We start from the raw sequence: 16,293 nt of genomic DNA on the forward strand, positions 1-16,293 counted from the left end.
AGCCAATGACAAACGCGCTTGTTGGGTTGCAGACACGTAACCAATTACCAATAAGTGTTTATGCTTAAAATACATGGCATTTACACAATACATTTGTATAATATCAAGTTATTACGAGGATACCGAAAAGTATGCACGAAGACAGTACAGCGGGAGTATCGACCGACGCGCAGCGTAGGTCGATTCGACGGCATACTGTCTGGCAGCCATGTTTGATTATATTATTAGAGAACGCTTACGCGCGTAGTCATTCCATATTTGGAATTTGCATTTCCTTATATGGTAGGATGAAAATACCCAGTGCAATACTGCAAAATTGCGGCACGCTGTAACTTATGGCGTTACGGTGACAGATGTATAATGATATATTTTGTATTTCAATTAAGAAAATAAGGGAACGTTCTTGTTATATCCAAACATTGCAGCTGATGAGTTCGTTAATGTTGATGGTCTTGAAGTGAGAGCTGGTCCAAATTCTACCTTATGCCGTCGTACACCAAGTGAAAGTGTTGAAATGCCTCTGGTTCTCAGATGCGATGTGTCTTTAATTGGTCGGTACGTGACTGTCTATTCGCCATCTGAATATCTAGAGATGTGCGAATTTCAGGTCTTCACGCCTCTTGGTAAGCATTGTTAGTTTATCTTCCTGAACTGACTAGACTTTATTCGATAGTGATTGGCCGCCGAAATCTCATTTAGAGTGACAGAGGCACGAGACTTGTTCTGCCCCCTCCCGAATAGTTTTCTATTTACTATGTAATCGCATCCGCTGTTCCCCTGACCATATGAACCAGGATATGTTCGAGGATGTTTTGAACGTGAATGCAGTGGATAGCGATGACGGATGGACCACTATTATGGAAGGGTTCTCAACAATATCTCGGCGGTCGGTTGTAAATAGACTCTATTCTACTTCTAGATTCTAACAAATCTGGTAAAGAATTGTCAGTTTTAACATGTACGATAAATGCTATGAGTCACAGCTTACAAACCACAAACAACTTGAATTATACATGTATTCAGTGGAAAAAATATGTCAATTTGGTAAGACAGCTAGCTGTTTGGTATTTCCCGTTAAATGCATAAATCACAATACTTACTTGAATTACTATTACAGATGCGGAAACGACTTGTATGGGTGGAGACGTTGAGCTGACATGTCCTGAAAGTAAACAAATCATGTTGCTATATGCAAATTACGGCCGCACGTCAGCCAATAGCTGCTATCTTCGCACGAGAGACCATATGCACACAGATTGCTACACCTGGACATCGGAGTGGGATAAGTTTTTGAATGACTGTAAACAGGGAAGTCAATGTAATGTCCATCTGACGCCCAGCACTCAAATAGAAGATAATATAAAGTGCAATGGTGCGAGTTTTTATGTTGAGACGGCGTATCAATGTAAGTCATAGAACTATTTGACCGAGTTATTCAGTTATTCTACAGCGGCTATCGGTCTAGGTTGAGACATAATTTTTATAAATGTGTTGTAATAAGTATCTAACACGATGCAGTACGTATGATGTAACATACTGTATGAACGCAAAAGTGACAGGAACACTTTTCTTGGTCGCCAAAGAACCCTGCTCACACTTAAATTCATCTCACTGACGAGTTTTTATGGCTATAGTGAAAATATTACGACATATAAAAGACCTTATGCGCAGATGACTAATTCATTCTGTATAGATAGCACTTATATAAGTGTTAGTATATCTAATTATTTCTAACGATGCGAGGCAAACTCTCTCCAAAACTCAGCAAAGGACAGAAGATTTACTTACAATGGGCACTGAACTTGCATTTGCTATTGATTATCTACCTTTCCGTGATTTTTAAACTATATATATCACAGCTATTTTTACGCCTTAGATTCACAAAATAGTATACTTCATTAGAATAAATCATTACATGGACAAATAGTCGACTCGCGTCATTTATTATTGTGAGAAATAAAATTGTCTAGAGGATGACAATGTAGCTTTCCCAAGACGCAGTCGTAGAATACGATAATACTCGTGTACTCGTGTATGTGAATCGAGGGCTGTAACACGTAATAATATAGCATGTTTACCCACATTTGGAAAACTTGTTTTCCATCTTTTGATACTCCTCTCTGTAATATGGCATTACCGGAATATCATTGTGTTACATACAAAATGAATGTTAAAATTTAGCGGGATAATACTTGCTCGATAGGGCGTTCACTCTTCGGGTATCTCGTTTTTACAGGTTGTGATATATATGACATTGTGTCCAGTTTACCAACCGACGACATTTCGTCCGCTGTGATACACTGGCCAACCTCTAAGGACGAGTCGTCTTTCACAATGATGGAGTTGTTCTTCGAAGAATCGTACAGTGAGCTGGGTATCAATTTTCTGACTGAGAAAGAGGATGCCCCTTTCACCAGTGTGTTAATAACAGCTGATGACGTCACGGTCAGCAGCGGAACCACACCAATTACGGCGATACAATCTCAAAGTATCGATCTGAAAAAAAGGTTGTACAATCCATTGTGGTTTACCCGAGAAGGTGATACATTCTCTATTGCGGAAGCAGAACAAGTACCATTCCTAATATGGAAGGTTGACAACACACCTCGTCTCAGTCACCTTATGATCACCCTGACCGGAAGTGATGGGCACATTCGCCAGTGTCCCCGAGATGGTAAGTAGTTTGAACTCGTGTATCATATTTGTTAATGGTTTCTTGAGGTTCTGTATATAGTATGCATTCAAAGTAAAATTATTCAATGTAGAAAATACTCTTTTACTTTTACATTACAATACAACTTCCCTATAAATCGCACCCTCTAGTGACAGACATTTCTGTGACGTAAATGAATGAAAGGAGTGTCATTCAAATCGTCAGATTTATAGTCGATTTATAGTCGTTCGCCAATGAAAAGACATATTTTGGGAGATTTACAATGTTCTTAATAACAAACGACTACAGCGAAACACGTGTCAATGCGAACGACCATACTTTTCATCCATATACGTCATTTTGACGTCACATAGATATTTATCGCTAGAGGGCGCGACTTTAAAACAAAATGTATTATCTCTGGAGACTGGTATCTTTTCCAGAAAATAACTAAACCATCTATATTACGTATATATTTTAATATGTTAATATGTACACAAAAAATACCGTTAGGATTTGATTTTGAGGGACATAAAATTGACATTTCAATAAACAAACATCGGCATGTTCAGGAAATAAAATATTATCATCAAATGTTTGTTACCTTCAAGAACATTGAAGTTTATTTTATTGGTCGAAAACGAAGAGTTGTGTTGTGGGGCTGGTTTCCATAGTGATACAACGACATGTTCTAATAGTTTACTCATACACGATGTTTTCACCAAAATTTAACCGATTAGAGGAAATTGAAACTTAAAATTATAACATTTCAACACGTCAACTATTATCTAGTCATCCCTGGGTCGAGATTATTTACACTTGGCCAACATCACCATGGTAACTGATGTAAATTATTTTGTTTCGATTTGATGCAAGATTGATTTGCATATTATGCATGTCATTATGTTGCTGCTATGCCATCAACAATGTTTTATATATTTACAGACTACGCGATCCCATGCCGATATAATCCATGTGAACGTGGAGCAGCCTGTTATATTACACCCACTAAGTTATTCTGTGATTGTCCGGAATATTGTTCAGGTGACAGATGTCAAACATGTGAGTATATAAGATGAATAATCGCGCTGCAAATCGATCGTCTCAAGCTGAACTTGATCTTTTGTTATCAACTTCAGTTACTAAAATCAAACTTAAATATTACTGTTTGTGTGTAATTTAAAGCGGGGGAGTCGTCACCTGCGCATGCGTCAGATGTCTATAGCGTGTCATTGTTTACAAACAAGCGTCTACCATGAGCCGTTTTTAGCGTGTGTTGTTATCGTTGCTTGGGACTCAACTCCCGCGCGTGCGCAGGTGACGACCCCCCCCCCCCACTCAGGATCCATAGGGGGCCGCATGCGCGTTCCCATTTTCTCGGGAAAGAGGGTACTTTTTGACGATCTGTCTCGGGAACATTTTCCCGAGAAAATCGTAGAAAAGGGGGTATTTTTTGCTTGTTTTCCCGAGATTCTCAAAATAGGGGGTGTATTTCAAAACACTTCCCGAGATATACAAAAAAGGGGGGTTTAAAAGGAGTTCTAGACTGAAAAGTTCCCTAGATAGGGGGTGAAATTCATCGGAAAAGCCCGTGAAAGGGGGGGTTAAATTTTCTTCTTTTCCCTAGATAGGGGGGGGGGGTCAAAAAAAATGAGGGAACAAGCATAGGCCCCCCTAAATATAGGGAGTGGGGGGGGGGTGACGACCCTACCGCTTTAAAGTCTTACATGCTGGACGCACAACCTTGATTTATGCACTGATTTATATGGTAAGAATTGCCAATATCCCCATTAAAGCGAAAATAGTACAAATTATATTGTAATAGTTTTGTTGCTGACTTGATGACATTGTTAGAATAAAAATACTGATGCTATTGTATCTATTTATTACAAGAAGGCATATCCTCCGCGACAAACCTCGTGATCTGAAGACATCACTTTACGTAAATGTAGTTATGATATAACTACCTTATATAAACTCTTACATATAAGTTGTTATGGCTTCTTCGGAATACACAAGTAGTACAGCCAAACAATAGTGGACGAATGTGTCGTTTCAATGATTGTTGTTATGTATTATTCACAAATAGGTAATCGTTGGCGGAGTGATCTGCGTTGTGGTCCTGGTTTTGATGCACCGGATGGACAAACTGCACTCTGTGACCCGGAAGGAGAATCACCTTGTTGCTCCGCTAAAGGAAGATGTGGAATAGGATCTGAAAATTGTGACTGTCCGAATTGCAATGATTATAGAATTGCATCGCCAGGTAATTAGTTAATGTATATTATAAACTTACATAGTTTTACGAGTTGATCGTTGTTGCTGGTAAGCAAATTGAAATAAATGTTGAAATTGTATGGAAATTGATCAAGCACGGCGGTAAACTTTATGTAAATGCAGACATGTTTATTGGTTAAAGCGGGAGGGTCGTCACCTGCGCACGCGCGGGAATTGAGTCCCACGCGACGATAACAGCATACGCTAAAAACGCAAAGGTTCATGGGTAGACGCTTGTTTGTAAATAATGACACGCTATGGGCATCTGACGCATGCGCAGGTGACGACTTAAGCTCTCGAGAGCTGAATGTATGAGAAGATCCAAAATGTCTGTTCAGCGTTTTTTCAAGCCTAGTGTTGTATCTTTCTCCCTCAATTTGAGACTGAAACGAGTATGCATGCAATAATTCAGCTGTTCTCATGTTTTAATTTTTTTGTCATCTGAGGACATGCTCCATGCTTTCCCCCTGAGTGGGAGATTGAGTGGGAGGAGGGCGCTGTCTCTCTTACTTTCCCGCATAGCTACAATATGAGTTTTTCGTGCTCCGCGAATTATGTCTTCTACGGACCTGAAAGCATCATATGTATCCAGGGTCGTTGGAATGACGACGTTCCACTGTGTCTTGGTAGGAAACCTCAAAAGGACTCCCGTGTTGCACTTACATGTATATGTCAGTTCAGTGAACTATAGTGCTATAGGCTATAAAGCTGTGTGTGGTATTTTTAATTTTACTTAGAGACGAAGCACTTCTGTTGCACCAAACTAACATAGGTTGTACACTAAAATGGCGGCGATCGTCACGCTGCGTTCTGTTTGATATGGGACCCATAGTGACGTGCACAACGCGTGTAAAATACATTTTTTGTTTACGTGAAATTCGAACACGTACTGCGCGACGACTTTTTGCTTGAGTCGCTACCCATTTACAAAGAACAGTATTTGCTATTAACAGATAATCATTGATCAAAGCATTATCTATGATGTGAACATTGTCCTAGTTTTGCCCCCGAAATCCATTTTCTACTGCCCATGCGTCGACTGTTCCAAATATAATTGTTACGTACGTCAGGGAAACAGTGATGGCGGTAGAATTGAACACTAATTGGGGGGTCAAAACAAGTCTCTCTCTCTCTCGCTCTCAGCGAGATCTCCGTATCCATTTGTGAATGAGGTCTATTTATGCTACAGAAGTATTTCGTCCTTAAGGGAATAATGTACTGGAAATGTAACTAGGGATACGTAACTTTTCTAAAACCGTATATCAGTGTGGATCACGCGATGTTTATTATAACTCGTTCACCAGGAGTCTAAAATGTTGTCTTGCATGATCTTTGACGGATATCTTCTTCTATTCTTATGTGAGTTGCATGTCCCTAGTTACCAGCCCATTACTAATTAAAATGTTTAATGTCGTAGACCATGTGAACTAAATGTTGTTGTATAAAGTAGTTCCATTACAGTATTAATTGACACATAGCACAAGACATGAACTAACTGCATTATATGAAAAGATTGCCAAACTACTTTGTAAGAGAATAGACAATTATGATCCATACAAATAACGTACTTGGTGTTGCAGTACTTTAGGAAAATTTACAGTTCTTGTCATTAGAATGATGTATTGGAATGTACTGACGAAAGAATCAACGTTATCACAATCCAGTTTAGAAATGTTATTCAAAATCTCCAAAACGTTTGGGGTTGAGTTATTTGTACTCATTCTATGAAACAGGGCATTGTTTTTATTTTGAAACGTTGTATTTACAACTTTGCCAGTGGTTTGAAGATGCCTGTGACCATATAAGGTCTGGCATATCAAAAACAAAATTGCATGCATAAATTAAATTCACGCATGCGTAGACGTGTGTAAACACACAATATTTAGTAAATGTGTCACGCAATGCATGGCATGTGCTTAAGTTACTGTGTCACGTGGCTTTGGTGATAATTGCAATTGACCAATCCATCAATGTTTAGAACTATATCCACCAATCAGAATATAGTATATTGACACGTAATTTACCCTTGACATGATGTAAACCAAATTCCAGTAATGAATGGCTTTCTTTATTACTCCTGTACCTGTTTATGTCCAAAAGATAACAATAACACTACAACAGCGCCGCCAAGAGCTTCGTCATTATCCCTAATAACACCAAGGATCTCAAAAGTATGCGGCCAGCCCAAAATTCCAGATCACAGCAAATTTGCGGAAAAATACATGTTTCCGATGAAATCTGGTAAAATACAAATAGAATGTGAAGACGGATTCACGTTGAATGGAAGTGGGAGCTACGTATGTAGTGGAGCAGGTTGGATTTCAGATAATGATATATCTTGTAATGGTGAGTGTTGGTGAGGCAATGCAACCACCACTCTTGTTTACTGGCATTACTCTATTTAGTGTAGTTAGTGCATAATTCCTCTCCTCTCTCGACGTGTCTTTGTATCTGTCAGTGTCTTCATTTATTGTTGGTTTATTTACTATCTTGCTATTGTCTATGTAATTGGTGTTTCGTCAATAAATACAGCAATCTCTTATACCACTCATTTTGTCTTCATTTGTGTTTCTTCTTATGCGTGGTCAAGTAAAACCTCAGACAACTAATAAAATTAGTTGTCTGTGGTCAAACAAAGTAGGTATACACCTTTCCTATTAATCGCGCCATCTAGTGACAGACCGCTTCCTGACGTCAAAATGACATTCGTTCAAATAGTTCACAGTGTTTGGTTGTGTAGTCGTTTTTCATCTAGAATATTATAATATCTTCCAAAAATATAATTTTAATTTGATGGGATATTACAGATCAGAACGATTAGAACGGCCTCCGTGTCATTTATTTACGTCATATAAACGACCCTTAACTTGAGGGCGTGGTTTATTGATAGGGGTATAGAAGTACAAGACAATCTTTATAGTGTTAACTCAATCTTAATTTCGTGTGATAAATGCTATGTGTATAAATTTTATTCTGCATAATTGAAAATACAAAAGATTACGAAAACATATTTTCGTATTCTTAGTTTGACATATTTTACATCACACTCAAATTGTCACTTGTGTATATGTTATCGCATTCACTATGCATTTAACAATAAGTTGAAGGCAATAACACATTCGGGGTAATATACAGAAAACGCAGATTGTGTCAATGGAACAATGCTTATCTTTATTTATTTTATCTATAATATAAAGTTTTGCTTTTACAATCTATCCAAAATATCTTGTATTACATCTGTATGACTAATCAATATCCTGAAATAAAATAAGTTCGATCAATATATACATATGAAGACTTACACAATCAATATATACATATGATGACTTACACAATTAATATATACATATGAAGACTTACACAATCAATATATACATATGAAGACTTACACAATTAATATATACATATGAAGACTTACACAATTAATATATACATATGAAGACTTACACAGTCAATATATATATGAAGACATACACAGTCCATATATACATATGAAGACTTACACAATCAATATATACATATGAAGATTTACAAAAACAATATATATATATATATATATATATATATATATATATATATATATAAATGAAGACTTACACAATCAATATACACATATGAAGACTTACACAATCAATATATATCTATGAAGACTTACACAATAAATATATACATATGAATACATACACAATTAATATATACATATGAAAACTTACACAATTAATATATATATATATGAAGCCTTACACAATCAATATACACATATGAAGACTTACACAATCAATATATACATATGAAGACTTTATATGGCACATGAGATAAATCAGTTCAGATTGTACAGTGTTGCCACATTGGTGGAATTCACATGCTCAAATTCATTTTAAAAAATCAGATTTATTCCCGTTGATGTTGTGAAATTACCAATGCACATAAACGTTGGTGTCAGGAAACCCAAGTGTGTTGAATATCATGCCACGTAAGTTTGGGAAACGTAGAATATTTTCTTCAAAAACGTTTTTTTTTTTATATTGACAGCTATTTGCTTTATGCCGAGTAAACCTGCGCATGGTGAAATTATTTCCACAATACCTGCTGATATTGGTGATTACACGGTAATATCATTCTCTTGTGATGAAGGATTCGTCATCAATGGAAGTGCTGATATCACGTGCATGAAAGGAAAATGGGATACGGGTATCCCAGAATGCATTGGTAAATTATTCTTCCTAGTGTAATAATCACAATAATAATCATATCACAATCACACACAGCCGTGTTGACTCACCCTTATTGGTTACCAGGATACAATACATACATTCGATCACGGAACCTCTTTTAAGGCCTAGCTTATATAAACAATTGGAAACTTGTGTTTTTCAGATACTGATGAATGCTTTGATGTAAGTGACCGATGCAGTCCACACATACGTCACGAGAAATGTAGCAACACTGTGGGTAGTTATTCATGCATCTGCGCAGATGGTTATACATTGAAAGAAGGAGTGTGTTCGCCACGGCCAACTGTACAAGGAGAGTGGTGCAAAAATGAAGGTACGTTGATATCATTTGTGACTGCGACACATTCATCCAGGGTCTCTTATAATTTGTTCTCCCTGGATATATGTAAATTTCCCCTATGTCAAGTGATGCTATGATTCGATGATCTAGGATTTTGGTTCACTTCATACAACCAAACCTGAAATAGTCGTACGAATTTGACATGAAAAGATCAAAACAACAAAGTATATTAATCCACCTGTCTCTTAAAAAGTAATTGTACCAGTGAAGCCACAATTTGTTTGCTTTTCATTTACAACAGATGTTCTATTTCTGAGATGTCCCGATGAATATGGGGCTAACGGTAATTTGATCTGGGAAGAAATCAATGCAAACTGTACAACTGAATGGCTTCCCTGCCCACGCAATACTATTGGTAAGTTTGACATGTGGTTTTTGAGAAGTGTCGCATCCATGTTTCTTATAGGTCGCGCCGTCTAGCGACAGAACGCACATGTGCCTCCAAAATGGCCCATAAGATTGAAGGCAACGTCGTTCAAATCGTTAGGTGTGTTTGGTTGTGTATTCCCACGTGATCTAAAATGTAGTCAAATCTCTCAAAAATATAATCTTTATTAATGAACAACTACAGATCAAAACGATATCGCCGCAGTGAATTACATTCGTCTCAGCCATTGACGTCATAAAATCACTTCGTCGTTAGAGGGTGCTAGTCATATGAAGGGTGCATAGTAATACTCTGTTTATGTTATTTTGTTGTATACATAACCAATAACTGCCCATTTAAAAGTTGTTCAAATTGTCACGTGTTCTGTTTTGTTGTGAAAATCGGCTTCAGTTTAAGATCTGGTAGGACATGAATAATGTGGGTTTGTTGTCGAGTCACATCAACAACATTTAAAGAATTATTTATAAAGTGCGTGTTTAGGAACAAATAAGGAAACTTTTTTGTTTTATTTTGATTGGTGAAATACAGGATAATATTTTTATTGTATGAACAGGATTGGACGTAAATATATGTGAGTTTGTGCAATCATTTTTAAAATGATTAAAATCATGATCATGATTAAAGTATGTTAGACCATATACAATTGTCATAATGCGACCGGTTAGATTTACATCATCAGCTACCTGTTCATATTAATGCATGGCAATAGAATGTTTACTCTGTATAATTATGTTATTAATTGAATAATTATTATTTATTAGGTTTTATGAGACGATACTGTGACATGTTTGGTAGTTGGTTACCCCCTGATACAACTGGCTGTGTGTCTAAACGTATATTGTCAATGTTCGATAAGGTGAATACTAAGAGCTAATAAACAAGCTTGTTATGTGTCTCGTATGTTCTAAATTGGTTATATCAATGATTGATGAGACGAGAATATTTTTCATCCTTTTATCTTTCCACGAACATATGTACGACGCTCTCTTGTTTTTGAAAGCACGTCGCGGTATGCTTTTTCAATGGAAGTTATATACACGACCGAAATATTGTACAATGAATAAACACGTGTTAAATGTCAAACTATTATTGTGTATTCCATAGTTACCTGACATAGCAGACGTCCAATCCGTTGATGATTTGATGACGTCACTGGGCAGTGTTACGAAAAAAGGCAGTGTATCTGTGGCTGGTGACCTCCTAGCTGCAAGTGAACTCATTATGCAAATTATGTGGAAACGTCCATTATTGTTACCGGGTCAAGAAGACGAGAAATCAGCTTTGTTAAAGGTATAACTATTCTGACATTTTAAGTGGTTGTGGTAAATATTATGTAGTTTTAGATATTGCCGAAATATTGTCATTTTTTTTCTTACAAACCACAATACCTTATAAATTGTTGCAGTGGCCGGACCTTATTACAATAAAAAAACTCTTCAATGTTTGGCTAAAATTGTTATGATGAAATCAGTTTATTTTTGATAGAAGCTAGTATTGCCTGAAGTATAATACATATAATCTATGAAAATATGAAGTTTTAATTTTTAATTTTTTTTACTTATAAAATTAATTCAAATACAAAAAAACAGAATTAGTATCGAACTTTTCTCCCTTCAGTGTATTAACTTTTACAAACTAATAATATAATATTATTGTATTTGTACACAACGTCCACAAGGATATACAATTGTGCATGATACTAAGTTATAGTATTAAACAGTCATACACTTGACAAGCTGCTACATATTATTGGGTTGTTGTGCCTAGCTGTGAATATAACCATGTGAACTGATGTTTTACAGAACGTGTTCAGAGTGGCTGGTTCGTTTCTTGATGATACTCAATTCAGTATGTGGGAAAACGTGTACCAGGTGAGATGAGTATCTGTTAAACATGAGTTCTCTCACTCGTGGCATGTAACTTCTGTCGTTATCAGCAAATAGATACAAATATTCAAATTTATGCTCATTCATTCAATCAGTAAAACAGCCTGGCATTCAGCAGACACCCATATCTTTGTGAAATGACAGCAAGTATAGTCGCAATTTCTATTTAAAACAATGTATATATTAGTTATATTATTATTATATATTAGTTGCGTGGAGTTCAACGATGTTCAGGAAAAATAATGACCATATATCATTATTTCCATACTTTCATTACGGGTTTATTCTAATAAACCAATAGAAAGGTTACCAGAGAATCTTTGGATTCATAGAAAGTAATCAAATTTACATTTCATCTTTGTTTCGAATTATGTGACAAATGTGTCCAGTATATTGGATGTCATATCCCATAATTCTATTCATATCTGCTCATGCTATTTCATATATTAGAGATACTAAATTAAATAAAATTTGAATAAACTTGATTTATGTACTATATCTATAGAATAAAGGTCCATCACGTGGTGCTGACGATATTGTACTCGGTTTAAAACGATTTATTGATGATATATACGTATACACTAATTGGTCATCAGTGAAGGAACTATCCATTGAAACTAACAACATAGGTATGTCGACCATATATAAATATTATGTTTAATGTCGTAATGTTATTATTATTATTATATATAGTATGTTTTACGTAAATCTATGGGAAATAGGTTGTTCAGACACATGTATTATTCCGTTACTGAATTGAATAGTTGAATGAATTTTCAGTACTGTTGTTTATTTGTTTGTTTGTTGTTTGCCGCCGAGATTTTGTTGATAGCGAGATACGATACCGTATTGCATCTAAAATAATTTTTCATTCTCTTCTGTCATTTTGTATGTTGTCCCCTGACCTGCATAAGCGTGTAATTTGCAACAGTGGGCGTGGCGACGTAAGATAATGAAACACTATTTGAAAGTTAGCGATATCTCGGCGATCATTTGAGTCCAAGGTACCTTGACAGTTGGTCTCTTGGTTGTTTTGTATTTTTGAACTTATACATTCCCTCATACATTGCGAATATAAAATAGTAATTTGGTGTGATATTCGTTGTACTTTAGTGACATAACGTTCCTAAATTAGTAATTATTCAACATTATTATATTCACCATTCATTTTTTTGCAATTTGGAAGATGATTAATTATGTTTTCTATTCTAATGAATATTTTTAAATATTTTGTTCTAGTATTTGAGGCATATCAGATAAATTCTACTAGCGACAAAGTGTTTGACTATCCCAGTGAACTATTACCTTCTCGTAGAAGACGAAGTGTGGGCAGCATGGGAGGAAATGAAAGTTTTATATACGTTCCTCCAGACGCAATGATATCAAGTGACATAGGTAAAACATTATTATTGTGAGAGTAGTGTTATATGGCCATGCTTAACAATTGTCTAAATATTGATCTTTGCAATCGTTGAGAACTGTTTTTTTTCCTCATATCCTCTTTCGAGTATAGCAATCGTAGTAAAGCCAATTTACAATAGTGTCACTCGCACCAAAAACTGATGGATAACTGTGAACAAAATATGTCACTAATTTTAGCGAGAAAACTAGTCTTAAGACTGTTTATTTTTGTATAAACTTCATGACTGTTATTAGACTGCAACTTGTATAACGTTATATCGTTTTCTCAGCGTAAACTGTTTATCCTTTCCAGTGGTAACATGCGTTAATATCAGTCGTTCTTTGTGGTGCTTGATGAATATTTTATATCGTAATTATACCACATGACATTCGCGTTCGTTTCCAATGAATTCATCGCACTATTATCTATTAAACCTATTTTTAATCAAACAAATTTCAGACAAGATGCCTGTTCTGGTTACAGTGGTTTACCGTTCACTTGCCGATATACTTCCACCGACATTCGTAGAGAAAGAGTGAGTATATTGATCCTGTTTATATTTCGTATTTAGTGATAATGACTGAAACCCATCGTGAATTTGAACTACTTTGTTATTAATTGGCAATTTCTTGCAATGATATAGTTAGTATTGGATCCACAAAACGTTTACATATTGCATATATGTTATAAAGTTAATTTGAAAACATAACTTTAGCCTTAATCTGCTTTTTAACGATTACCTTATTAAGTTGAAAGTGTATATACATTACTATCTCACTAGATGTGGAAGCACGTTCATTTTCATGAACTTACATGGTTGGGTTACAACCATTATACACGGCATACATTGTAGTATGCTACAATTAATACAACCTAATTTTCACTTTTGTCTATAGGATAGTTGTAAAGAAGTGGATGGGTACCTACCGTACAAATGCAGTTGCAAACAAGGTCAACTCTGATGTGTTGTCTGCCACTTTGTATCCAGAAAATATCAGACGAACAACAAGGTTCACTACTCCTATTACTATGAAATTCTATCACAGGGAGGTAAGAATACAGGGAAAACTTCTTCACATTTTCCAAACAGTATTCCTTCGTGTGTTCCACTTATCGTGTTTTGTGGCCATTATTAAGTTGTGTTTGGTTGCTATTATAACAGAACCCACGGTTTATGTGAGCAACCGGCGACCACATGTAAACGTCACACACTGTTCCCAGACTTTGCTTTGTATAGTGTTACAAGTGATAATCATCAGAATTGAGGTTTTGTTCCTATATATATTTTTGCCTCCAAGTTAGATACTTTTTAATGTGTCTGGAACCGGGTCTATAGTTTCAGCATTCATTACTTTACTTATCCATATAAAAAAGAACTATAGTCTAAGAATATACATATACAATTTTCGCAAAATTGTCTGAAAGAGATATCCATTTTTGCATCTTAGTTCCTCGAATGGTCTGGAGCTCCTGGCAGCAGAATCTATCATGCATTCAGGGTTGTCCCAGGGATCTAATGTTCGACTGGATGAGAACAGTTTTAATTCCATCGCCATATATATTACATGTACCTAATTTGCTTATATGTATATACAGAATATACATATATGTTATATACATAACACAGAATGTTACCAATTGACGTTGATGCGACTATAGACTCGTGTATTGTTTGACGCCACAGTAGTGACAATAAAACTGCTCCTTCTTAATTGAGCCAGTCTCTGTCAGGCTAGAAAAGTTCGATGTTTACTGACCTTGTGGAAATTCGGCTCAACAAACGTGTTCAATTAGTGATATCAGACACTGTCGCTTATGGAAATTTGTGTTAGTGGTTGTGTGACATTTATTAAGACATGTGATAGATCCAAAGGTTTTTGGGACATTTGTATAATAGGCCTAAGTTAATAAATGATTTACAGTTTGTTAATATCGATTTTTTTTACATAACAGCCTGGTACTAAACCTGTGTGTGGATTTATGGTATATGGACACACCAATGGGTAAGTTACATAGCTTCAGAATCACGATGTTGTCGTGAAATGTCAATAACCATCATTATTATACATCTGTCGTGCCGTAATTTTGCGGTATTTTACAGGGTATTTTCATCCTACCATATAAAAAATGCGAACGTTTTGGATTTCGGCATTCCCATGATGTATCGTTGGAAGGAAAAGTTGTATAATAACAAGGTTATTACGAGGACACCTCAAAGTATGCAATCAGACAGTAGGCCGTCGCATCGACCTCCTCTGCGCGTCGGTCGATATTCCCGTTGTACTGTCTTCAAGCATACTTCGAGGTATCCTCGTAATAACCTCATATTATATTTATATGTTCATGTCTATCTACATGGACAATGTAACTGAAACTAGTCATCTAAACTTTATTTGAACGTTTAAAATTTTGAAATTTTAACATGACGTTCCAGCAAAGTCCAACTGTGACGTTGATCGCATACATATCATTCAAAATACTTACTACAAATATAATATCGTACATGAGCCTATGATGAATAGTGTATATTATTATTTTATAATTTGATTGGTTTCCAGAATATGGAGTAAAGATGGATGCTGGGAACTATTCACTGATTACGATGAAAACTTCACAGTTTGTCAGTGTGATCACCTCACGGAGTTTAGCGTTGTCATGGAGATATATACAGATGAGGTAATAAACCATCGCTTTTAACGTACTAATGCTGTTTTACATCTGACCAAATAATAATGCATCTCGCAGACTCTATATAAGAAAGCGCGTTCTTATCGGTTGCGCGCGATTTAAAGCGCGGTGGTCGTCGCGCAGCGCGTGTTCGAATTTCATGTAAATAAACAATGTATTTTACACGCGTTGTATACGTCGCTATGAGTCCCATATCGAACAAAACGCAGCACGACGACTGTCGCGCTTTAAACATAAGGCATATTAATGCTACACTGTTATCTTTTACAGCTGTACTCACAAAACACTCAGTTATGGTTTATTAAAATTGCTCTTGGAATCGGCATATTTCTCCACTGCGTAACAAGCGCACTTCTACTTTTATCTGGGTAACTATTTTATATATATGTATGTAATTATGTACGCAATAATATGTAATGTTATG

At 35.9% G+C, this 16,293-nt stretch overlaps 1 protein-coding gene across 1 annotated transcript in view; it reads left to right on the top strand.

The window, feature by feature from the left end:
- Window positions 1–16,293, top strand: part of LOC146746147 (uncharacterized) — a 37,068-nt gene that overhangs the window by 15,005 nt on the left and 5,770 nt on the right. Inside the window, exons 17-32 of the mRNA XM_085499015.1 lie at window positions 426–623; window positions 1,118–1,405; window positions 2,237–2,674; window positions 3,599–3,715; window positions 4,743–4,919; window positions 7,031–7,276; window positions 8,963–9,139; window positions 9,308–9,478; window positions 9,747–9,860; window positions 10,655–10,749; window positions 10,998–11,183; window positions 11,696–11,764; window positions 14,205–14,231; window positions 15,135–15,184; window positions 15,740–15,857; window positions 16,140–16,237. Of these exons, the coding sequence (XP_085355141.1) occupies window positions 426–623; window positions 1,118–1,405; window positions 2,237–2,674; window positions 3,599–3,715; window positions 4,743–4,919; window positions 7,031–7,276; window positions 8,963–9,139; window positions 9,308–9,478; window positions 9,747–9,860; window positions 10,655–10,749; window positions 10,998–11,183; window positions 11,696–11,764; window positions 14,205–14,231; window positions 15,135–15,184; window positions 15,740–15,857; window positions 16,140–16,237 (2,569 nt within the window). The remainder of the gene's footprint in view (window positions 1–425; window positions 624–1,117; window positions 1,406–2,236; window positions 2,675–3,598; window positions 3,716–4,742; window positions 4,920–7,030; window positions 7,277–8,962; window positions 9,140–9,307; window positions 9,479–9,746; window positions 9,861–10,654; window positions 10,750–10,997; window positions 11,184–11,695; window positions 11,765–14,204; window positions 14,232–15,134; window positions 15,185–15,739; window positions 15,858–16,139; window positions 16,238–16,293) is intronic.

Source organism: Saccoglossus kowalevskii, chromosome 5, assembly GCF_978046115.1.
Source record: "Saccoglossus kowalevskii chromosome 5, keSacKowa6.1, whole genome shotgun sequence".
NCBI lineage: Eukaryota > Metazoa > Hemichordata > Enteropneusta > Harrimaniidae > Saccoglossus > Saccoglossus kowalevskii.